Source organism: Rattus norvegicus, chromosome 15 (assembly GCF_036323735.1).
Source record: "Rattus norvegicus strain BN/NHsdMcwi chromosome 15, GRCr8, whole genome shotgun sequence".
Classification (NCBI taxonomy): domain Eukaryota; kingdom Metazoa; phylum Chordata; class Mammalia; order Rodentia; family Muridae; genus Rattus; species Rattus norvegicus.
This window is the reverse complement of record NC_086033.1, coordinates 35,780,271-35,805,173: the sequence shown is the minus strand read 5'-3', so window position 1 is coordinate 35,805,173 and position 24,903 is coordinate 35,780,271. Positions and strand designations below refer to the sequence as shown.

The 24,903-nt window shown below is 50.3% G+C and overlaps 2 protein-coding genes across 11 annotated transcripts in view; both read right to left on the bottom strand.

Moving 5' to 3' along the window:
• Nucleotides 1-782: 782 nt before the first annotated feature.
• On the bottom strand, nucleotides 783-18,276 carry Il17d (interleukin 17D). The gene is made up of 3 exons (NM_001402485.1): nucleotides 18,183-18,276; nucleotides 17,505-17,800; nucleotides 783-1,607 (listed from the first exon to the last, which is right to left on the bottom strand). The coding sequence occupies exons 1-3, from the start codon at nucleotides 18,195-18,197 to the stop codon at nucleotides 1,301-1,303; spliced, it is 618 nt and encodes a 205-aa protein (NP_001389414.1). The 5' UTR covers nucleotides 18,198-18,276; the 3' UTR covers nucleotides 783-1,300.
• A 22-nt stretch (nucleotides 18,277-18,298) lies between these two features.
• Ift88 (intraflagellar transport 88) overlaps nucleotides 18,299-24,903 on the bottom strand; it is a 101,198-nt gene continuing 94,593 nt past the window's right edge. For 5 of the 10 annotated variants that reach the window (XM_017599687.3, XM_006252067.5, XM_006252066.5 and 2 more), the window contains 2 exons: nucleotides 24,435-24,545; nucleotides 23,545-24,183 (listed from right to left, as the gene is read on the bottom strand). In XM_017599687.3, the coding sequence (XP_017455176.1) occupies nucleotides 24,062-24,183; nucleotides 24,435-24,545 (233 nt within the window). In that variant the 3' untranslated portion in view covers nucleotides 23,545-24,061. Of the gene's footprint in view, nucleotides 23,016-23,544; nucleotides 24,184-24,430; nucleotides 24,546-24,903 lie in introns of those variants that run through there. The other 5 variants (XR_010057818.1, XR_010057816.1, NM_001107266.1 and 2 more) reach the window with 5 other exon arrangements.

The following is a 24,903-nucleotide window of genomic DNA, read 5'->3' as shown; positions in this document are numbered from 1 at the left end:
CATCGACAGAACATGGTGCTGTGACATTCCCCAGATGAGGAAAGCAGCCCGGAAGAGAGCTGGCACGTGGCAGCCCAGTTCCCTTTCGGCAGCTCTTGTCTTGTTTTAAGAAAGAGGCTGTGTCTTGTCCACAGTTGTTACCCAAGAGTTTGGTGACAGGAAGTGAGCATCCATGAGACATTGTGTTAGCTTCCTGTTGCTCTAGCACAGTGCCTGAGATAAACATTAGAGCAAAGGTGTACTTGGGCTCACAGTTCTGGAGGCTCCAACTTAAGGTCAATGGGACTCGTTGTTTTTGGGTCACTGGTAGGTTTGCCAGATGGTGGCACCAAGGAGCCTGTGACAGGTCCCCTTGGACATATCAGGGACCACCCTGAGGCCTTTTATTTTTCTTCTGAATGTGAGTCAGGAAAGGGTGTGGCTCACTGATACAGAACTTAGTTCGAAGGTCTAGGTTCCCTCCCAACACTCCAAACACATTCACCTGAGCAAAATCTGGAAAGAAATGAAATGTATACAGCCACGGAGTCCTTCAGCCACTGCTCTTTTGTGACTGAAAAAGAATGTGTTCAGGAGCAGCCCTCCCACCTAAATGAGAGTAAGGGTTTAGTTCACAGTTTAACACCTGAGACTGGACCTTCCCTCTTCCTCCTCCTCCTCAGGGTTGGCTTGATCCAAAAGTCACAAAACTCAGCCCATCCGTGCTTGGAGCTCCCTGAGAATTGGCTAAGACATCACATTCCACTTCCTGCCACAAATTAAGACCAGTGGCTTTCCAACGCGAAAGAATAACACCAAAAAAATTTAATCCTCATGAGGTTGAGACCATCCACATGCTAAAGAACAAAAGGGAATTTGGTTCCTGGCCCCTCACATCCCTCCCTCTCCACGGGCCTGGGAGGCCTTCTGTGCACAGATGAGAGCATTCAGATCACCTTGGTAAGCCTGGGCAACAGGAGGGACTCAGAGGCAAGGCACGGTGCGGCTGGAGTTCATCTGAGCACCACGACTATGCGCTCGAGAATCCTACTAGAGGGAAACTGGATGGATCTGGTGTGCTTGTATATCAAAGAAGTTTTAAAACAACATGCTCGCTCTACATTACTAATATGAAAATAGTTTCTGCCACTATTCAAAAATAGTAGCAGATATGTAGTGTCTACTTTGAAAATATATATATACTTAAAGCTTATGTAGCTGTCTTTTCGAAAAAAGTGGGCAACAGCCAGGGATCGTGGGGTGGGTTTTGTGGGGGCCAGGGAACCTGATGCAGGAAGCTGGACCGTGGCGGGCAGTCTCATCAGCGCCCCGCCGGCCTGTCAGCGACCCCCAGCAGCATCTTGTCCATGCTGGAGTTGGCACTGTCCGCGGACTTGTCCGGCTCGGGCACACAGGTGCAGCCCACCGGGATGGTGATGTAGTGTTCGGCGTACACCGAGCGGCCGCCCGCGCAGGCCGCCGTGCGCCGCAGCACCACCGCCGGAGAGAAGACGGGTGCGCTGCGAAAGCGGAAGTCCTCCTCACCGTAGAGCCCGGTCAGACAGCCTCGGCACAGGCAGTAGGCTTCGGGCAGGTATCTCGGAAAGCGAGCGGGGTCGTAGGAAATCCTGCAGACAGAGCGAGAGTGAGGGCTGCAGCAGGAGCGTCACTGCGAGTTCAAGGCCAGCTTGCGTTATGTAGCAAGTCTGGCCAAATGAGAAGGCCCGAGAAGACTGGACCTGATGACGCATCCCGCAGTAAGCATCCTGGTAGGGCCTATCTGGAACACAAGGCTGTGAGCCCCGACCCGGAAAAGATTGCTCCACCATGGCACTTGACCTCTATCATTTCAGATGCTGAAGGCAGCATGGACCACTATTCCGGAGTGCCTGTAAAACTACCCTCTGTCAAAGTCACTAGTGCCACACACAGGTGACCACTGCATCAGGACAGGACATGGCGTTATTCTCCTGAGCTGCAATCTCAGTTCTGAGGAGCCATCTCTGTGATCCCAACTTCCAAGCCTACCAGACAATGCAGGTCCAGATGTGTTCCCTGCTGGGACCAGTCACACCTGTGCAAACAGTCACGAGGGGCCCCTGGCCAGATGCATGCTCTCTAAAGGAGCTGAAGCAACAGCAGGGGACAGGAGAGCTGGCCAGAGATATTTGAAAAGTGAAAATAATGGCTTACGTTCCATCACTGATTTTCCTCCAACTCTTCCAAGTTTCAACTCAGATGCCAAATGTAAACACCTTCAGGTCAATCTATGGGCAAATCCCAGGGAAGGCCACAGGTCAGTTCCAACAGGTGGCTCACTTGGAGATGAAAGCAACCCCAGAACAAGAGCCTGCTCTCACAGAAGCCACCTGCACAGCTACAGTAACCAGGGTGTCATCAGGAGGAACCTAGGACCCTTCTTGAATGTCCCCTTGCAGAAGCAAGGGTTATCCCCACTGCTTGTAAGACTTGTGTGCCTAAATTCATGCTCACTAATCTATCCATCTAGAACACAAGCAATCCCTTATGGGTCTTGTCTTTCCTCTGAGCAGAGTTCTAGGGACCCTCACATCCACCATCACGGCCCTGACCTTTGCTGAGGAGTCCAACAGCAGACACATCTGAAGAGCCACTGTCTGTCAGCGAGAGAAGCACCAAACAGTGGCCTCCAAATCTAGTGAAGAAAATGGAGGCAAGATGGCGAGAGGGAGAGGAACAGGCTTGGAGATCTTTCTGTTTTAGACCTGGGGTGTGGGAGAGGGGACAGTGGCCATGCCCTTCCTGCAGAGTACAGTGTCCACCCAAGGACATGCTTTCTTCTTAATACTAACGAGGGCACTTGCCGACAAAAAGACCTCCCTTTGAAAGTGCATTCAAAGCGCACAAGCCAGGATGGGGATGGTCTGCAGAAAGCAGGCACTGGAGATGGTGGTGCTGTTTGAGGGAGAGGTAGCTGGGGTCAGGAAAGCCTCCTGGGCATAGGATGGTTCAATTCCCTATCACACTGTTTCTAGGGCCCAGAGAGTAGCCTGAGTGAAAGCTGATGATGAGGGCGGAGAGACAAATGCAGCCAGACCTAAGCAAACGCTGATTCTGCCCTTCTGTGCCCTTCTGTGCGTCCCTCCACCACAAAGTATGCAAACACCTCCTTTTAAAGTCTGTTGCTTCTATTTGCTCAGTTCCACCATCAGGAGTTTGGGAGCAGAATGAACCTGGCGAGTCCTTGCTGGGACCCATCTGTCTCCTGACGTTCCCTCTCACTGAACATATGATGGAAAAGGAAGTCCTCAATAGCTAGGGCACATAATGTCTGCAATTATTTCCAACGTTTATCCAACTCACAGAACCCAATTCAGTCCTATTTCAGGTAGCTGGAATCCAGGCGGAAAGGCATGCAGCGGAAATGAACACAGGTAGTCACGTGGACTGACTGTGACCCAGAGCAAGAGGGGAGAAGGGCATCTGAAGTAGGGGCCAAGCTCAGAGTTGGGCAGTGAGTCACAGAGGAGAGAGATGCTGTGTCAGGAACTTAAATCACAGTCAAGGATTTGAATCAGACTCTGACAGGTTTCCCCAAGTGATGTGACCCAGTGACACTTCAGAAAGATCCCCCCGAGCTTCCTGGTAGAAGCATGTCTGGGACAAAGAGGGAGATCTTGGTCAAGGAGAGAGTTTAAATGTCGGGATATGGTTTGTAGTTAGGTAGGAGAGTACGTGGAGGGAGAAGGAAAACAGCAGGAGACACCAGCTTTTGAAAAGCACCATGTCTGAGTACAGAGACTGGAGCTCCAGGCTGAGAAAGGCAGAGCCTAGAGATGGGGCTGCTCAAAAATGTCAACGAGGATGGAGAGAGTTCATCAGACAGACAGATATAGATGATGTTTCAGTCCACTAATTCATAAAGACTAGGACTTGGGTATGGTGGTACATCCCAGCACTGGGGAGGTAATGGCAGAAAGATCACAAGTTCAAGGTCAGGGTGGACTACATTGGATGGCTTCAGCCACTCGTTTATTAACACTTAGCTCAGCTGATTTTGGAGTCTCGAAGCTCAAGAACATGGCATTCTTGAAGCATCTCATATGGTGGGGCATATCAAATGGACGGCAAGACAGATCAGTCGCTCCAGCTGAAATCCCTTTCATTATGAAGCCATTAACGCCAACATAAAATGCTATGACCTAATCACTTCCCAAGAGCCTACTCCGAACATACCATCAACACATGAACTTGAAGATTGAGAGTTCTTCCGTTCCTTTTTTCTTTTCTTTGTTTTTGTTTTGTTTTGTTTTTCAAGACAGGGCTTCTCTGTGTAGCCGTGGCAGTCCTGGACCTCACTCTGTAGACCAGCCATCACCCAATTTATTTTGTTTTTATGAGCCAAGGTCTCCTTCTATAGCCCTGGCCATACTGGAACTTGTATCGTAGACCAGGCTGGCCTGGAATTCAGGGATATCATCAGGTGTGTGGTGGCCTTTAATCCCTCTATGAGCTTGAGGACAGCCTGGTCTACAGAGTGAGAGAGGAAGAGAACTCCAGGACAGCCAGGGATACATGGAGAAACCGGTCTTGAAAAACAAACAAACAAACAAAAAAAGAGATCTGTCTCTGGCTCTTGAGTACTGGGATTAGAGCTGTGTGCCACCACTCCTAACCTTGAAATTACTTTTAAATGAAGAGCCAAAAAAAAAAAAAATCCAAAATGCATTGCTATTAAATCTTCCTCATGGGAGAGCCAGGGAAACCTACGCCTGACTGACTGCAGAGGGCACCGGAATGACTGAACTAACAGTTGGTGCGTTGAGACCCTGGTTGTGTGGCAGCACCCTTGACATTTGGTGGTGCGCACACCAACAGAGACTGGTGATGGCCCTGGGTACCCTGGTGAGCTGGGCAAGGATGTGGGACCTGCTTCTAAGATCACACAGGCCTGTGGACAGGCAAGACCACGGGCTTCAGGCATTGGGATCATAGCCAACTCCAGTGGAGGGTCTGGGGAATGCTGCAGGGACCTGGAAGATGAAGTGTGGGGCTTCGCTACGCAGGGAGGCAGAGGAGGCTGCAGCCAGAAAGCAGCAACACACACCTGGGTCAGAAAAGAGATGACCGTTGCAAAAAGTCACAAGCTGGAGCGATGTGTGTGAGGGTTAGCATAAGGCATGGGGTTGCGTGTGCATGAGTATGAGCATGAGCAGGAGAGTGACTGTGTGTGTGAGCATGCATGTGTGAACAGAAGCATGGGGAGAGGGTGTGTAAGACATGAGCACATGCGTGTGTGGAGATGTGAGGCTATGTGAGCATGAATGGTACACAGCTGAACATATGGCGTGAGCATGTTTGAATGTGTGAGCATGTGAGACTGAGAACGTATGTGTGTGTGTATGTATGTATGTATGTATGTATGTATGTATGTATGTATTGAGTCTGAGTGAGATCCCATGAGCACGTGTAATCATGGATGTGACGGCAGGCTAGGGAAGCTGGTGGGTAGTACAGGGTGTAAAGCAGCCCTGGAGCCATTTAACCCCATAGCTTCTGAATGGGAAAGAAGACCACCCAGCATCCAGAGAGACTCCTGGAGAACCCAAGGGACCTCTCAGAAGGCCTACAGACACGAGGCCCTTCTCTTTGACATGTGTGGGCCCGGAGACCATCAACTATCCAATTCAATGTCAACCAACATCCTGGGAGTCCTTTGGGAGCAGCCAGCACTCAGGTGTCACTCAGCTTAGTTTTGTCGGTGAAAGTATTCTTGCTTGGGTCCCTGATGACCAAAGGCTCATCCAACTAAAAATATCCACCCCAGTCCGCCAACCGGTCCCCAAGCCAAAGTTTTCCCTTTTCCCTTGAACCTTTTGGACAATGGCTAGTGACAAGACAGTCCCGTGTGCCAACCCCACCTGCCACCTGGGATAGAGTGTAGGAGCAAGGGGTATTTTCAAAATGTGTCTTTGACACCTAGATTGTTTCCTCACACAGGAAGGTGTTCAACGTAGAGACCAGATGTGCTGTTCATGGCAGTGGCTCTCACTCAGAGGGACGAGCACCACAGAAGGGCAAGTAGCCCCTGAGCTGGCAGACACCCGGCTCCCTGCCAACTCAAGAGAAAACACCAGCTCTGTGGGAGAGCAAGGCTGCCTCCGTCCGGACCCTTTCTCTTCCCCAACATGGACATTCAGTCCAGCAGAAACCACCTGGCCTCTGAGGCCAGTCTCCTGTCATCTCTGAGTTTGCTGACCGCTGCTCTGTGCAAACTTTGTCCAGGACTTGGTTGAAACACATCGACACCCCCACCCCCACCCCCGGGCTGACGAATTGTGGCGTGGTCCTGGCCCTGTGTGAAGTTTGGCTCTGGAGAGCGACAGCTGTCGGGGCTTAATCCAAGAACAAAGGACAAGTCCTCCAGAGATGATTAGAGGTGATGGAAGCTGAGCTCTTGGAGGAATTTAAGTGACCACAGAGACAGAAAAAGAGCGCTGCCCCTGTGGCCTGGACATGGTAGGAAACAATTCTAAGCGGCCAGGAGGCGGAACTCAGAGAACAATGAACACATCCCCGGGAGGAATCTGCCACCTGATGCGTGCTTGTGAGGGCCAAGTGAAGCCAGGCAGCCACTGGCACATCACAAAAGATTTCCATTCCAAAGCAATGGAGTCTGAGTAAGACAATGGAGTCTGAGTAAGACGGATTTTCTCTGGGTAACTCAAAGATCCCCACTCCCAGGCACTGAGCTGGGGGCCCTGACCAGAAGTTGGGGCACCCATGAGGAGTTGGGGACAAAATGGGCAGCCTGAAATCATGCACACTGGGGGCCACTGAGTTCAGCCCAGCAGACTTTCCAGGGACCTGTCAGATATAAGCCCTGGAAAGAAAATGTTGGTACAGTCTAGTTGCCGACCAGTAACCCAGAGTGAGTCACTGATGCTGACTGTTGACAGAAAGGCTGAGCTTCCCGAGGGCCCACAGACCAGGCTTGAATCTCCAAGGTCTTGGAAAATTCCCTCAAGCAAGTGTATTCCTTTAGTCCACACCATCAGCACACATCTTAAACCAAAATCCCAGCTTAGAACTTGGTAAGCCAATCCTGAAACTCACAGGGAAAGAAAAGAAAGGCTCAGAACTGGCAGGACACATCCCAGGGAGAATGAGGGGTGAACTCTCCAAGAGACTAGAAGGGATTAAGACAGCGGGAAGTCCAGGATGGTGGGTAATCACCAGACCCTTTAGGGATAAGCAGCTTCCCTCAGTAAAGCAGAGGCTCCTTTGAGAAGGTCCCGTCAGTGCAAGACTGCCAACATGGAGTTTACAGAGTACCCGTGTAGCTCTCACTTAAAATGCAGGTTCTGGCAGAGTATGGTGTGCGACACACACGTCAGTGTAGCACTCAGAAGGATAAGGCAGGAGGACCATAGCTATAGGCCAGCCTGGGCTACACTGAATATGGGACTGTGTTTCCTAAGATGTGCCAGTCATGTATTGAAATCTTACATGGTGCTTCATGAGTAGGCATAATTAATGTGCTAATAAAAATTAATCTTAGAAGAATAGAAACAACCACGGTCTTCTGGTCCACCTCTGGAGAGCACGGCTCTCCGTGCTCACATGCAGCCCAGTGACCTGCTCTGCTCACTTAAACTGGTCATCTTGTCGAGCACACAGAAGTATGGCAGCACCAAGCAGGGTCTGGCCACATCTGCACTGGATGGCTAGCCACGGACAGACAGCAGCTGGTGGTCAACAACTGGATGCTACATTTTCCCAGTGCCCTTTCTGTATGACCGAACCAGCCCACACTGGCCTCCACGCTAACACACAGAAGGTCATTATAACCCGAGTTGGCACCGCCGCGGAATGGCTGTGGGACTTAGTTGTACTTCACTGGAGGCACATAAGTGAGTTTTTTAAAAATAGTAATGCTCTTCCCTCACCCTAGAGATTCTGAATTAATTGCTCTGGAATGGAGCCAAGATGCTGCTATTTTTTTAAAGAAGCTTCCCAGATCACTCTCACAGATAGCTCTGTGCAGGCTGTTTGCTCTCCTCATTTAGGAAAAGTGAAGCCAGATCTGACAGTGCACACCTCTCATCCCAGCATTTGGGAGGCTGAGGCAGGAGGACTGCCACAAGTCCAAGGCTAGCCTGGGCTATATAACAAGACCCTGTCTCAAAACAAAAAGAAGTCATGAATTAAGAAGGGTTTGACAGCTGGCTACTTCTCTGTGAGAGAAGCTTTAAGCTCCATTCCCAGCATCGGGGGCGGCAGGAAAAGTACCTTCCATTTTATCTTTGGAGTTAACCCTGCAGCTGGGGCTGGCAGGAGCCACCACACTATAGGGAAATTTCCCTGTACATAAACGACTGTCCAGTGCCCCAGGGCCTGAAGCAGTGGGCTCTGTGGGGGAAGCAGGGGTAACTGGGGACACGGGAGGCTACAAACAGCTTCTTCCCTCAAGGGGGAAGCTGTGGCCAGCAGGCCCATCAGCTCCTCCCTCCTTCCATTTGCTAAGGCCCCAGGGAGCCAAAGAGCCGCAGTGTCTGCTGCCAAGAAGCACTGAAAAACACTTCTCTGGCCCCTAAAAGAAAACACTGTGCATTTCTCCTGAAAGAGGACATGGAAAAAACTCAGCAGGGATTGCAGCCGTCCTGACCAGGACGTAGATTCCCTCAGACTTCACCTGGCCAGGGAGAGTTAGAGGTCAGCTCTTCTCTAGCTGCTGCTTCTGAACTTGGCAGTGGCTTGACTGAGCCTGCGGGCTCCGGAACAAACACAGCTCTCCTACCAAGGAGCAAGCTCAGGGCTACCAGCAGCAAGGAGGCTCACCGGCCCACCTCCCTCTCACATGTGGGCAAATGGTGGTCCTAGAATCACACGGTCTAGGGACACTGAGTGTCCACACCTGGTACACAGTGACAGTCCCATTTGGGAATCCACTTATTCTGTGTAGAACCTATTCTCACCAAGGGCCCAAGTGAGATGACAGAGCATTAGGAAGGAATTTGGAAGTTCATGGCGACAGTGGGGTCTTGCACAGGAGAGAACGGAATGAGAAGGACAGCCGAGACTCCTCCAAGGCTTCCATTCTTTTGTCATGGCAAATGTGACGCCCTGAGCAGCTGGGAGCATCTCTTCAAAGGAAAAACTCGCTCATGCCCACAGGATGGCTCAGCTCTCCAGGGGAAGCTGCAGAATGTGGGTCCCGAGCCATCTTTGATGTCCCCGACCTTGGAACAATGGGGGAGGTGGCTGGATGTGCGAGGGAGGAGCCCACCTGGTCTGTGGCACCAGCTGTCACCATGGAGGAGCAGTTCACAAATACTAGCCTCTGGCCTCTGCCTTCATCGCCAAGAGTCCCTGGTATTTTCTGCTTGACAACGTAGTGATTTGGGGAGCTGTATCCTCTGCCTTCCACCTTTTTAATGTGCCACTTGTGGAGGACAATAACAGAAGGAATGTCACCTCATGGCTGTGTGGGGCTCTGCTGCATTTGCCCAAATCCTCCCGTTGGCGCGGGCACCCACATTTTATTCAGGTGAAGAGTGTTGAAAGAGGTATCCAGAGTGAAATATTGTCATCCTGCCTGGCAGCTCTCTGCATGCTAAAGTAAAGCCCCAGCCCTGGGGAGCCACCAACCATCAAAGCTGATGGTAATCCGGGAACAATGCTCCATGACAATGTTTTTATTTTTATTCTCTGACAGGTGAGAGGTGCTGCAGAGCTGGCTGTGCTCGGAGAAGCCCACAGCTTTGTGCTTGAGCAGAGTCAAGGTCACCCATCCATTAAAAATATATATATTCCTATGCATATATTCACATATATACATACACATATATGTATATTTATATACATATGAAAACACCAACATCTCTTACTTAAGCTGTTTGGGAAAAGAAAGGTAAACCTCCTTTTCTACAGTGACCAATCGGGATGAACAGTATTATGAAGACTCCAGCCAGACCTAAGGCACTCCCCTGGGTGTCTGCCCCTTTTCTACGTTACCCCTCTTTTCTTAACAGAACGTTATCCTAAGCTGGTGTAGGAAGAACGTAGTGCCTACGTTACTGAGGCTTATCCAGCACATTAGATCAAACAGAATCCCCATCTTCCTGGAAGACAGAGAGCCCTGTGACATTGTCTTAAGGTCATTTGGAGCAACCCACAGCTATGAAGCAGAGACATAGGAAAGAGTGAAATTCCCAAGGAAAAACTTACTTATGAAAGGACCCTCTACTCCCAAATCCAAGGAGATGCAGGCCCTGGGCCACCGTCTGGCAGGATGCTTGCCCTGTGCTGCCCCCTGTTGGCCAGTGTCGCCTCTGCAAGGAGATATGGATCCCTAGGCCCAGAACTCCCGTTTACAGAATTCTGTACTGTAGCTTTGGCAAAAAATTTGAAAACGCATGGCAGTGAGGGGTTGTGTTTTTAAGTGGCAAATAGGAATGTTTTTAAAGGGTATGTGTTGTGGGGATAGCTTCCTCTAATATTAAACTACAGACTCCCCCTAACCCTTAGCCACTAGACACCTTCCTGGAAACATGCCTCCCTCCCCGAGCCTGAAACTTCAGAGTTTAGTGTTTATGAATTAAAGTTTAAGTTATAAATTAGGTTCTCTAGGCTAAGTAAAATAAAACAGTCAACACTACAGTAGAAGTTATGTGAATCTCAACATCTCATTGATTTTGAGACTCGCGCTTCTCGTGAGGAGATGCCCTGTCTACAGGAGATGAAGCAAGGAGGACGGTGTGAGTCTGTAAGGGTCGCTTGTGCACAGCATGGCAGTACCTAGACGTCAGGGCTGTGACAACTGAGATGGTGAATGTGTGGCTGCAGAGAGGGCAGCACACACAGTGTTTGCACCAAGCAAAGCATCATCAGCTCACATCCTGGGAAGGACAAGGTTTTATGGCACTGCTGAGATCGTCTGCAACTTAAAGCGTGTGGGTTTCTGGAACTTTCCCTTTAGTATTCTCAGATCACAGTTGACCCTGGGTAATTCAAGTCACCGGAAAAGGAGTCACAGATGGGGGGGGGGGCGTCAAGGCAATGATGGTGTTCTTGATTTCTTTACCTTTCTCTAATGTTACGAGTCTTTGATGTTTAAGTCAGGATAATGCTATGTAGGCCCAGAGCCTCGAAAACATGATCCTCTTGCCTCAGCCTCCTGAAAGCTGGACGGCAGGTGTGTGTCATACCACTTTGCTGCCTCTGATGTGGTTTTTGTCTTGTTTTTTAAGATGTACTGGGCAGGGAGTGATGTGAGAGGTCCCTGCAGTCATAGCCAGTGGCTACCCTTGTTCCAGTAAGAGCCCCGTAAAGCCCTTGTTAACATTTGGGAGGTAAATGTGGCCTTAGGTTTGGGGAAGATGGAATAATTAATGAACATCTTGCAGGGCAAGATGGCCTCTCAGAAGAGCCATCCTTTCTGTCTGCCTGGCCTTTCCTTCTGGGCCTTTAAAAATCAGTGCCCACAGAGAGCAGATCACAGTTTGTCAGAGCCCAAGTTTACCCTGAATGCCTAGGCATTCACTGGGCAGGAGTAACCTCGTCTGCTCCTTGGTATAACAGTGTGAACTGCATAGGTACGCTTAGATAGAGAGCAGAAGCTTCTTCACACTGAGACCATGCTACAGGCCTATGGGCAGCTGAGGTGATTCCTTAGTCCCTTGTTTAATCAAACATCCTGGTGGCCCACGTGTCTGCTTTTAAGTCACCTGTCCTCTCCAAGCTTTGCTCTCAGTACTGTGCCATCAAGTTGTTTGAAAAGGTGGCAAGGCCACCCCCAACAGGCTGGCACAGGGCAGCCAGGGTGTCCAGGACAGGGTGGGCTCTGAAAAGAGTCATCACAGCCCAGGTGCTGGCTGAAGTAAATGGAATTTCTTCCTGTGGAGAACTCTGGAAGGCAGAACTTTGAACATGAAAGTTACCTTGGAAAGAAAGAAAGTCAGGGGCTTATGAACCACCTCAGGGGCTTCCAGAAAAGTGCACAGGCCAAAGAACGCCTGCAAGGGATTAAGGGGTCACCTCAGCATCTCCCCCCAGGCCTGTGGCACATTTACTTACTGTTGGTCACCAAGAACCAACAAATTTTGTTTGTTGTGAAATAAATTTAGATGTTGGCTCTTAGAGGAGGAAAAGGCATATAGAAAAGTAACAAATAATGCCTCAAAATAAGCTATTTTGCATTATTCATATCCTAGAGAAAAGTATTTTTAGCCGACTACTAGAAGAATAAACAAGCTAGAATTGCTTAGAGTGGTGGCAGGTGTTTATCTTTGGGGTGTCGTCGTGCAAGCCGGTGTGTCTTTAAACAGTAATAAACTCCAGTGTTCTCAATATACTAAGTTGCTGTTTAAAAAATGTTCCTGAGCAATCAAGTTGATTTATTTTTGGCAGTTTTGTTTTTGAAGCAAAGGAGAAACAAGCATATTATGCCACAAGATAAATGAGAAAACATGTTTATGTTCTGGGAGATGAATGTTGCTTTCCTAATAACATGCCGGGACTTGGGTGGATGAAGACAGAGGTGCCCAACATCCCTGGTCTTTCAGGTCTTTCACCAGTGACAATCTCTTACAGTCTAAACTGTGATGTCATCAGAGCTCAGCCCAACTATGGAGCCACAGGCTTCTAAGAACCCCAACCCACTGTCTACAGCACCCCTTCTGTGAGCCCCAGCCCCCTCAAACGGACTCTGAGTGTCTTCTCCCTCTGATGCTGAAACTGCATTTCTGCAGCTTCTGCTTTTTCCTCATGGTTGGGAGACTTCCCGTCACTCTGTGAACAAAGGCATCTTCCGTAGATGCAGTGGCACAGGTCTGTAGTCCCAGACACTCAGAAAGCTGAGGCAGGAGGACCACTTAAACTCAGGAGTTTGAGACCAACCTGAGCAACACAGTGAGACCCTTTAAAAAGAATGCGGGTAGGTGTGGTCACATTAGCCTTCAGTCCCAGTGCTCTGTGAGTTCCAGACCAGCTAGGACTACTGAGACCCTGACTCAAAGAAAGAAAGAATGAACGAAAGAAAGGAAGAAAGAAGGGAAGGAGGGACGGAGGGAAGGAAGGAAGGAAGGAGGGAAGGAAGGAGGGAGGGAAGGAAGGAGGAAGGAAAGGAAGGAGGGAGGGAAGGAGGGAGGGAAGGAAGGAAGGAAGGAAGGAGGGAAGGAAGAAGGGAGGGAAGGAAGGAAGCGTGGCTGGGTATGTGTATATGTTATATCCATTTCTCTTTCAGCACAAATGTGACTGCTTGCGTGCTAATCACAACTTTTCCCTTCATGAATGGTGACTGATCGATCTACTTAAGTGATCTGAAAGCTATCTCCTTCTTCACAGCCCTTCTATGCAACTCCTGTCTACTAGTGGACATTGTGATGCCTCCCACCCTTGCTGCTACAGCAGTGACTAATGTCCTTGCTCACCAAGGTGTGTGGACACCTGGGTCTGCAGGAGAAATACTGGTAGGCTGACTCGCTGGGCCAACGTGACGGGACAGACTGGGCGGGGCACAGGTGTGCACCTGCAACCTCAGGTGGAAGCAGGAGACCACTTGAGCCCGGAGCACGAAGCCAGCATGGATAACAGCAAAATCCCCTCTCAAGACATAGTTTTGATAATTACAGTCCCTGTTTCCTCCTTTCCAAGTCATCCCAATTCACACCCCTCGGCTGTGCCAGGATGTCGGCTTCCTTCTTCCCCCGCCTTCGTCAAAGCAGCTCCGCAATGACTGCAAGGAGCAGTTTCTCACTGTGGTTTCCATGTGTTTCTCCCTCTCGCCCTGAGAGAGTCAGATCACGCGATCTTCCTTCCCTGCCCGTGCCCTGACCTTGGCCCACCTTCTCATGATGTCACTGGCTTTATTGGTTTGTGGGAGCTCATTGGGAAAGGAGCCCTTTGTGACATGGGTTGCAAATGTTTCTCCCCCTGGCTTGCCCTGCACTCTTCTCTTTCGACAAGACAACACAGCATGTAATTATATAACCGAGTTTCTTGATCTTATCTTTTCTGCTGTCTGGGGCCGTGAGCTGCTGAACAAGCCTCCTGCACACCAAGATTATAAATAAAATCGTTCGTGTTTTCCTTCCTCTTTGTGGCCTTATTTTTCACACTTACATCTTTGAATCATCTGGAATTTGTTGGCACACAGGAGTGAGATCCAACCATATTTTCTTCCAGCTGGAGACCCAGCTGTGCTAAATCCATGATCCCCATCCCTCCCTCACACACAACAGCCAGCCGAGCTCAGGGCCTGCCTTAAAACCCCGAGCTCCACCTACAGTGATCTTTCCTGTGCTGAGCTATTTCTGACTCCACGTCTGTTTTCCTACCCATCTTCCTTAGCATTCTGTTTTGCCTATAGGGGTGTGGCCATCTCAGGCCTCCATCCCCTTAGGAGACGGCTCTGGGAATCTAGAAGAAAAGCGAGTTCCCCAGACACTCAGGGACCGTGTGTGCAAAGGTGTAGGATATGCACAGAACCTGCACATCCCCTCCTGTAGACTTCGGCCATCTCTACACGGCCTGTGATGTGACCTAAAGTCATGCTCTGCACTGCACACCCACTGTACAGGGAGTCACGATGAGAAAGTCTGCATACCCTGCCAGGCAAGCTTTCTCAGGTATTCTTGAAATGCCGTTGGTTGGCTCTCTGAGTGTACAATCTGCCGGTCAGAGGAAGGTTGAGTGACACCTCGCAGCTGGTACCACGGATGTTTTCTACCCTCCTTAACTCAGGTGATGAGTGACAGTGGAGGTGGGGAGGCAGGGGGAACAGAGCAGTAGACAGCACCTGCAACAATGGCCCAGCACGGTCCCCGAGCTCCCTGCTAATAAGTGTAAGCTACCCAGCCCCCATTTTCTCACAGGGCAGATGGGGGTGATAACTCACCACTGCTGTGAAGAGTCTGGACGAGGGTGAACAAGGGACCTAAAGCTATCTGATCTGCTGGGGCAGATCAGCCCCTCCAGATCCAGTCACCCTAAGTACAGGGCTCGCCAACCACTTCCCTCCCTGCCCCTTCCCTGCTTTCGGATGTGGCCATGGAAGAATCAAGTGTCAGGCACAAGTTCCTGTAGCAGGAACAGCTTAACTTCCCACTTAGGACGCTGAGTGGACGATCTCCAGCCTGTTCGCCGCCCCCCTCCCCCCCTGCTCATCCGTGTCACCTGTCCCTCTCACTGGCAGTAAGACTCAGCAGCCTTCAAATACCTCCTACAGACTAGTCTACACCTTGGCCAGAACCGTAGGAGATACTCCTGCAGAGGACCCGAGACTTGCTGTGTGCCACTGTGTGTGCTTTGGCCGGGAGGGGCCGTTAGGCCAGCCTCAACTCCAACACTGTCTCCCTGTACCGAGTAGGATTTGTTAAGGACTGTCCCCCAGGGCCACTTCAATGTGGGAGACGCTGTGAGCAGGTCGACTTGGCCGAAAAGCAGCCCAGTCACAGCCAAGTCACGGCTGGGTAATTGGGGAAGGTAGTGCTGCTCAAGGGAACTGACAAAATTGGCCCCAGCCTTGACCCAGGACATAGTTCACACCCCTGCGGCTCCCTCCTTCCTGCTGCTCAGCCAGCCACTCGGCCAGCCCTGCCTTCTCAGTAGCCTGATCCTGTCTCTTTCCTGCTGCTTCCTCGCTGAGGCCACGTCTCCTGCAAGCGCTGTAGCATGCCTGTGGGCACCTCTCACTGGGACCTGCTTCAGTTTTCAAGTGTCCTCTCTTCAACCCCGCTCGGCAAAGGCTTGTTCCTCAGGATGCTACGATTGGAAGGTTGTGGAGCCTTTGAAGGTGGGGCCCAGCTGGAGGCCTTTGGGTCACTTACGTGTTCTCACAAGGAGACTGGTACTCTGACCCCTTCCCTTTTCTCTCGCTTTGCTTCTTAGTGATGAGGCTTTGCTTTGCCACATGCCCCTCGAAACACCGCCACCTGGCACCCACTAGAAGCCTAAAAGCAACAGGTCTGCCTGATCGTGGACTGGAATCTCTAAAACTGAGCCAATCCTTTTTGTCTTTTAAATGTCATTATCTCAGTTGTTTGTGTTTATTAATTTTTTCTTTACCTATTTCGTGTATCAGGTGGTAACTTTGTATGTGGAGGTAGAGGATACCTGCTGAGGTCTATTCTCTCCTTCTGTTGTGTGGGTTCTGGGAATCGAACTTAGGTCCTTGGCTTGCCAGCAAGCACCTTTGTCTGATGAGTCAACTTGTCCGCCCAGGTATTTGTTACAGTAATGGCAAACTGACTAGTAACATCTTCTCCAGAATACAAGAGTGGATCACTATATGGTTTTAGAAATGAAGAAACATTCAATTCCAACACTCAGGAGGATCTCTGTGAGTTCGAGACCAACTTGGAGAGTTCTAAGATATCCAGGGCTACATAAAAAGACTCTCACTCAAAAGAAACAAACAAACAACATGCTACTGGGGTGGGACAGCACAGCTCAGAGGTGGAGCACTTCCTAGCAAATCTTAGGCCCTGGGTACCATCTCAGCAGGACAAGGAAAACGCCATTCTTCCTTTCCTCTGCCCACGACTGTCCTTCCCTAGAGTCCACCCCCATCCTTGAAAGACTCTCATCTAAGGTGTCTATCTTTCTCATCTTCAGGGTCGTGTGAGGGCTACTTATGCCTTCCGTCACTGGCATCTGCACAGGTCACGTGGCCACGATCTTTCTGCACATCCCCACGCTTCCGTTGGGCATGCTCTTCGTTTGACACACACCTAGATTAGGCCATCCTCAGAATCTTGCCCATTCTCCACACGGTTTGAATGCCATGCCTTCAAAAGGATGTTCTCTCCCTCCCTCAACTTCAAGCTACCTCACATTGGGAGCTTTGCTTGTCACTTGCTGTTCTGTCCCCATATTAGTTTCCCCACACACTCTCTCAGAGGGTGTGCCTCCTAGCTCTGAGCGTCCCAGCACTTCTAGATTACATTCCTACAGGCCTCCTGTAAGAAAGGGTCATGTGGCTTGGTTCATCATGGTGCATCTGGCAAAGAATAGGTATTTATTGCATAACAAATACAGAAAGAGCTGCCAAGAGGAAGCAGCATTTCTTCAAAGAACGTGGCAGACCTTTGTAGAAACCAATCGCTCCTAATGTAGTTATCCCATCTCTCCTGGCTCTACCCTGAGCTCAGAGACCAGTAGACACCGGCCTTACCTGGCCTGCCTCCGGTTGCTCATCCCAATAGTTCCACCCGGCCCCACCCATCACCTCCTCCCGCTCCTCAGACTCCGCCCCTCAGGCGCCACTCCACCTCACTGGCACCACCCGACCGCCCTGCCACTCCCCTCCAGCTCTGGCCGACCCCACTCCATCCCATAGTTCCACCCGATCCCCCTCAGAATCCCTTCCTTCAAATCACCGCCCACCGCAGGCTTCGCCCTGTGGAGGCTCCGCCCCGCCCAGACCCCACCCGGCCCCGCCCATCCCGCTAGTCCCGCCCCGCCCCGGCCCCGCCCTTCCCCGGCTCCACCCTGCCCCACCCACCTGTCCTGCAGGCCCCGCCCCGCCCCTCCGGCCCGCTCACCTGTACGCCCAGGGCGACACGCTGCGCAGGTTGGTGGGCGGCCGGAAGCGGCGGTCCGCGGACCTGCCCCCGGCCGGGCAGCTGGCATTGCGCGCCTGCTCGCGCGGCCCGAGCTGCAGCGTGTGGTGGAAGGCGCTGAGCACGCCGGCCGCCAGCCGCCCGTACAGCTGCTCCAGGAGCTCCTCCGGCCGGTCCGCGCAGTCCCGCGGCCGCGCCGGGCGCCTCCCTGTCCTCAGCGCGCCCGCCGCGCGGCCCGGCGCCAGTGCCAACAGGAAGCCGACGAGGAGCATCCAGACCTGCGGGACAGGCCGCGCTCAGCGTCGCGGGACCCGCCCGGCGCTCCGCACACCGTGAGGCCCTCCCCGAGCATGGGCGCCGCGCGGGCCGGCCCCCGAGCGCCGTCCCCGCCCGCCCGCCGCCCGCGCGGTCCCCGGGGTCCGGCCCGCCGCCGGCCCGCGCGCCCCCGGCCCCCGCCGCCGCCGCCGCCCAGAGCCGGAGCCCGCGCGGGGGGCGGGTGTGGGGCGCGCGTGCACGTGTGCGTGTGCCTGCCGGGCTGCTGCGCGGCGGGCTGCGAATGCCCGTGAGACGCCTCTCCCGGGCGTCCTGCCGTCCTCCCCGTCCCTCAGCCCCAGGCCGGCCTCGGCCATGCCCTCGCCGGTCCCCCTCGAGGGCGCTCACCAGTGTCCCCAACATCGCGTCGCCCTGTTGCTTTCCAGACTTGTTAGGAGGTGGGGCTGGAGGCTCTTCTGCGAAGTAAATAAAGGCGCCGCACACGCGGGGCGTGTGGCCTGCGGGCTGGGTGTCGCCCCTACAGAAGTGGACTGGCGGTCCGCCTGGCTGGAGGAGGAGGAGGTGGTGACTGGCCTCGACGTCTCGGCACGGACCAGTGGGGCCTCGGGGATGCAGTCGGGAGGCCGACTTTGGCTCAGAGGAAACGGATTTCTCTAGGCATTAAAGCTGTCCAAGGAGCTGGACAGGCAGGCCACTTGGAAATGAATGAACTCAAACCTAGAAGGACTCTCCTTGGGACCACTTCCTCTTCTGGGATTTCATAGTTCAAAGAATTATACTAGAGATTAAAAACCATTTATGTTCTGTGAGGCGAGAGGAGACTGTTTTCCCTTAAATACTCATAAAACGACTCCATGCCTCTTACTCGGCTAAAGGCAGAGTAATAAATACCCTCCCCCACCTGACACATGCTATAAATGGGCATCTCTTGGTCTAGTTTTACAGTGTTGGAGAACTCAATCATGGTAATTAATTGTGTGAGCAGACATGTAAAATGAGCCTAAAGTTCTGTGAATAAATTAAGGGGAATCAGCCTAGATGAAGGACTACATTGAATCTGAAGAGCTTGCTCACTTGTTCATTATTTAAATATGTCTTGCTTGCCAGGCATCCAGCTAATGAGTATTACTTTTGAGCATTTACGCTTTGAGAATAAAAACAAATGGTTGAGACTAACTGAACACTTCTTGAAAGTGTGCGAAATATTTTCTGACTCCCTAAAACGGCTTACAGCTTTGGGTTTTAACCAAGTTGTAAACCAGTGGTTAGACTGCATTTCAGTTCTGCTCTGCAGAAAAACACTTGCCTTCCATGATTTAACACTGAAATGCCTTGTAGCAGCTTTATGGATAAAAGTTCCTTCAAACCTTACAGCTTAAACATTTTACAGTTCTTAGTAAACACACGGGTTTATGAAATACTTTTTGACTAGCATATAAATTGTTACATTGTTAACATTGTCTCCTTTCTAGTAAACGGGGAACAAAGACATTGGCACTCAAATACTACTTATTTTCCATTTGAAAAGCACGGTGTAGGGCGAGCTTGTCATTACCAGAGCTCCATTGAACTCCACTGTGCCAATCAACAAAGTACCCTCCAGTGTCTGACCACTGGACAACTCACCTCTCCCGGATTACCTTTAACAGTGTTCAGTTTGTGGAAGCCCCCAGGTACTGAAAACTTACACTGAGTAGAGCATAAGATCCAGTTGTGATTGAACGGAGGAGCCAAGCTTACAAGTAGGAAATGGGCTTGTAGTGTTCTAGAGGTGGGCCAGGTTCTGTCCCTGGCTTGTCCTGTTCTAGGGGTGGGCCAGGTTCTGTCCCTGGCTTGTCCTGTTCTAGGGGTGGGCCAGGTTCTGTCCCTGGCTTGTCCTGTTCTAGGGGTGGGCCAGGTTCTGTCCCTGGCTTGTCCTGTTCTAGGGGTGGGCCAGGTTCTGTCCCTGGCTTGTCCTGTTCTAGGGGTGGGCCAGGTTCTATCCCTGGGGCCCAAGTACAACTGGAAGGAGAGAACCCACTCCACAAAGCTGTCCTCCAACCTGCACTGCATACATCTTGACCTGCATGTGCATTGTGGTGTGTGTGCCATCACACACACAATTCTAAAGATATTTTAAAGGTTAATCCAGTTAAGAGTACTGGGTGTCTTGCAGAGGACCTGTGTTTGGTTACTGGTACCAAAATGGTGGCTCACAACCATCTGAAACTGTAGTTCCAGATGCCTTCACTCAGCTTCTAGCAAAGCTGCAAGAACAACCTTTGAGGTGGCCACGAGGCTAGAAGAGAGCATCATGTCTCTTGGAATTGGTGTCACAGGTGGGTTGTAAGTGGCCTAATGTGAGTGCTGGGAACTGAACCCTGGTCCTCAGCAAGAATGTTGGACAGCGTTACCTGCTGGGCATCCCTCCAGTCATTATCTGGCACTTTCAAAGCCAGCGTGCGATTGCCTACTTCCATGCTGACCTTGGATTTCTGAATAAGGTGCCCCTGCAAACATTTCCTCTCCTCAGAGGCTCCCTCATAGAGTTCTCCTCACAGCTGCCATGAGCCTCTCCTGTTCATGGGGATTTTAACACTTGGACCTTACACTGTTTTTGGCTTCTTAATCCTGCACCATCAGCCTGTACACAGTAACACCCTGGTGCTGAGTGCCCACTTGAATTTTTGTCTCCTCCCCCAACCCTGATCTGATCTTTGACATCAAATTGTGTAGCCATGTCCAGGAATAGCTGACCACATGCTAGTACCTGATTCCAGCATGTATGTCCCATGTCTGTCCCGTTCTGCACTTCTGTCTTCAGATCATGCGGTTTTTCCACTAACACTGCACTTTCAGTCCCTGTATCCTCTCTGGTCCAGTTTAATCACCCACCTTTACCTCACATTCTTACAGTCCTTCGGTGTTCTCTCATTCTGCAGTGCTTGTCTGCACTAAGCTCTTTTTTAAAATATCACACCTGGTTTGGGGAGATAGCTCAGCCATTAAAGTGCTTACTATGAAAGCATGAGGACCTGAGTTCGGTCTCCCAGAATCCATGCAAAGTAGCTGCACTCAGATAAGCAATTTTTTTTTCCTGGTTTGGAGAAGTTCATGTATGCAAAGTAGGTCCCTGGGGTTCCGTCCTTGAAGGGGTTAACCGTGAGATGAACGGGGCTGCTCCGCCATGATGCACTTCCAGTACTGTCTGTGTTGTTCTATTGCTCTGAAGAGACACAGTGACCAAAGCATTTAATTGGGACTGACTTACTGTTCACAAGTTTAGTCCATTACCATGGTGGTGGGCATGGTGGCACACAGACAGACATGGTACTGGAGGAGCTGAGAGTCCTACATCCAGATCCACAGAAAGTAGAAAGGGAAAGACTCTGGACTTGGAATGGATTTTTTGAAACCTCAAAGCCCACCCCCAGTGACACACTTCCTCCAGCAAAGACAGACTTCCTAGTCCTTTCAAACAGTGCCATTCTCTGGTGATCACGTATTCAAATGTATGAGCCTATGGGGCCATTCCCATTCAAACCACCGCAAGTACCAGCCTAGGCTCAAAGCAACAGGACTGTCTTAGGGTTTTACTGCTGTGAACAGACACTATGACCAAGGCAAGTCTTAAAAGGACAACATTTCATGGGGGCTGGCTTACAGGTTCAGAGGTTCAGTCTATTATCATCAAGGCGGTAACATAGCAGTGTCCAGGCAGGCATGGTGCAGGCGGAGCTGAGAATTCTGTCTTCATCTGAAGGCTGCTGGTGGAAGACTGCCTTCCAGGCAGCTAGGGTGAGGGTCTTAAAGCCCCCACCCACAGTGATGCACCTACTCCAACAAGACCTCACCTTCTGATAGTGCCACTCCCAGGACCAAGCATATACAGATCCTAACAAGGACCAAGGAGCCAGAGACTAACCAGTGAAGCTCTACGCTAAGCTAAACCTCCTATTCTAGATTGGTTATCTCAGGCATTTTGTCATGGCTGTGACAAGGTACTTATATTAGTTGTTTTTCTCATCACTGACCAAATACCTGAAAACAGCATCTTTGCGGGATACACTTATTGGCTCAGATTGAGAGAATACAATCTATGGCAAGGAAGGCTCAGTGGATGGAGGTTCTGGGATGCAGAAGTGAAGCAAGCAGAAGCTCAGACCAGGAAATAGAACCAAGCTATGACTTCTATGAGGTACCATCAGCAGCTGGAGCCTGGATGTGCAAACACATGAGCCAGTGGGGACATGTCACATTCAGACAATAACACTAACAGTATCCAATACAAATATCCTATTATACTTCCCACTTTTTACCCCTTCTCCAAGGTCGTTAGCTTGGATCTGTTCTCATCAAACCTTTCATAGGCGAGCCGTGAGCACAAGCCCACTTGCACTCAAGCTCGCACACCCCCAGTCTTCCATGATGCAACTTATGAACCTTCCTGACCCCAGGGATTAACCTCTGGGCTTGTCTCTTCTCTGCTTTGATAGCAAAGTGTTGTGGCTTGTCTTTGTTCTCTGGTTCTAAAAGTCCTACTTCCTGTTGCTCAGTGTACTCCAGCTTGGGGCCGTTTCCCACTGAAATGACTTTTATAAGGTCACAGGTGATATAAAATAATAACAATAATACACAATATATAATTATTGGCAAAGTTAACATCTTTATGAGATTTTATGTGTAAAAGCTTGACTGCTCCTTTATACCAGTGGTTGGATTGAGCTTTCCCTGCCCTTTTCTGTTTCAGTGTATCTATAGTGTGTGTGTGTGTGTGTGTGTATGTGTGTGTATGTGTGTGTGTGTGTTTTAAATTTTTTTGAGAACTTCATATATCTGTATCACTTCCCTTCCCCTCCTCTCAAATTCATTATTATGTGCGTATACGTATTACATACACACACACACACACAAGCTACTGAGTCCATTTAACTTTTTTTCTGAGTATGTCTAACCAGGGCTGAGTACTGGGATTGGACATTCATGGAGGAGACTGATTCTCTGACAGGCACTGAGCACCTGTAGCTCTTGTAGAAGTGAGACCTGTGGAGTGGACTTGCCCCGTTCACGCTGGCGTGTGAGCTGGTGATGCGGTTATGCCGATCTTGTTCAGGTGGCCGTATCGTTGAGAGCTCATGGCTGCAGCTCCTCATATAGAAGACACCGTGTCTCACAGCAGATGGCCTGGTCCTCTGGCTCTGACAATCTCTCTGCCTCCTCTTCCATGATTTTCCCTGAATGCTGGGTGTACAGGTTGTATGGGGGATGTATTAGTTGAGCTTGGGCACCCCACAATACCCTCCTATTTTAAAATATTTTGGGGTGAGGTGACATTTGCTTGCAGTCTTAGCTACTTTGAGCCCACAAGTTCAAGACCAATTATCCTGGACAAGAGTCAGTCTCAATCTTTGGACTATCTAGAGCCTCTCAGACATGTCTAAAGAACAGAAGCCACCCTGCCCCAGCCTCAGACCCAAAGCAAGGAATGGGCTCCCAGTTTTGGGACACTGCTATGCTCACCAGTGGGAGCCATGAAAAGGAGCGAGGTTTCGGGTTTCTGTTTGCTCTAATTGTTTACTTGTGCTACCTTCAAAACAGAACCATCTTCATAATGAGACAAAATCCCAAAGACTCCAGAGAAGCCTTCTAAACTCTAGGCAGTGTGGCTTGAATAAAGAGCACATTTATCTAATACTTTCATGAAGTACAGTACGCTCACTTAGTCACCACCGGTTCACCGGGGTCAGTCAGGAGGTCATTAGTCTAAGGAGTTGTTTCACAGGTTTATTCCATCTTAAAACTGACAGCACAAATCCATCCTCAAGAACAAAATACACTCATTTAAAGTTTCAACAGTGTACAGAATTAAAGTTTGGACAATTGGTCCCAGGTTTACCATGAGCATTACCTTATAAGGCAATTTCTTCCCTTTGGTAAATGACTTCTTTGGCCAGAGAGAACACAATTGGAAATTGCTTGCCTTGCAAGCTGGAGGGCCTGAGCTCAAGCCCGAGAGTCCGTTTGAAGAAAGCTGGATTTAGTACCATGTGCTTATGAATCTCCCAGCAAGGAAGCAGAGACGGGCGGATCCGTGGGGTTGCTAGCCAGCCAGTCTTGCTTATATGGCAAGTTCCGGGCCAGAGGAACCTTGTCACAAGTTTAAAAAGATGATAGATGGTGCCTGAGAAACACCTGAGGCTGGCTTCTGGCTTCCATAAATACACACACACACACACACACACACACACACACACACACACACACACACACACACACAAGAGTTTATATTATTCTGGGAGCAAGTCATCTCCTAACTCTTCATCAGCAAAATCGTCCTCGTCGATTCTCTTTCTGGCTGCAGTTTTTGGTCTTTCTATCTGAGGGCCCAGTGGATCCACATAGGAGGCATCTAGGTTTCAAAAGAGATCACACAGTTAGAGCAATAGAGAAAACAAGAAACTCAGGAGTGATGTAGACAGTGCAAACCCAATGACTCAGAGTGAACAGAAATGCTCTTCCAAGGCTGTGACCTCAGTCTGCACAAGTCACATTCTCAGCAGTTCCCCAGGACACACTTGCCACCTCCTGGTCTTCCTCAGACCAGCTGTGCTGGAGGAGCTGGGGCTGGGGTGGGAGAGCTGGGCGGGGACCAGCACTTGCCTATTTCTTTGTTCCCGCTACTTTCATAAGGTTCGTCTGTCCCAGGCAAAGCTCTGAGCTTGGCACTCAGTCGTTCACTTTTACTACTGGCACTACTGTTCTGGCCACTATCTGAAAACAAAAATAAAAATGCATTTGTTTAACATGCTAAGGAACCACAACACCACATTTTTACATATGTACTCTTCTTTGTCTTGTGACAGTGATTCCTAAGAACATTTTTTAAGATTTACTGTATACATATGCATGATTTGCTTATATGTATGCATGTGCACTGTATGAACACCTGATGCCTGTGAAGGTCAGCGGAAAGTATCTGATCCCCTGGAACTGGACTTACATGGGAGTGAAGCACATGTGGGTGCTGGGAGTTGAATGTGGGTCCTCTACAAGAGCAGCAACTGTTTTCACCCCTGAACCATCTCTCCAGCCTCCACGACAAAGTCATCTTTTAAATATAAGGTCTATT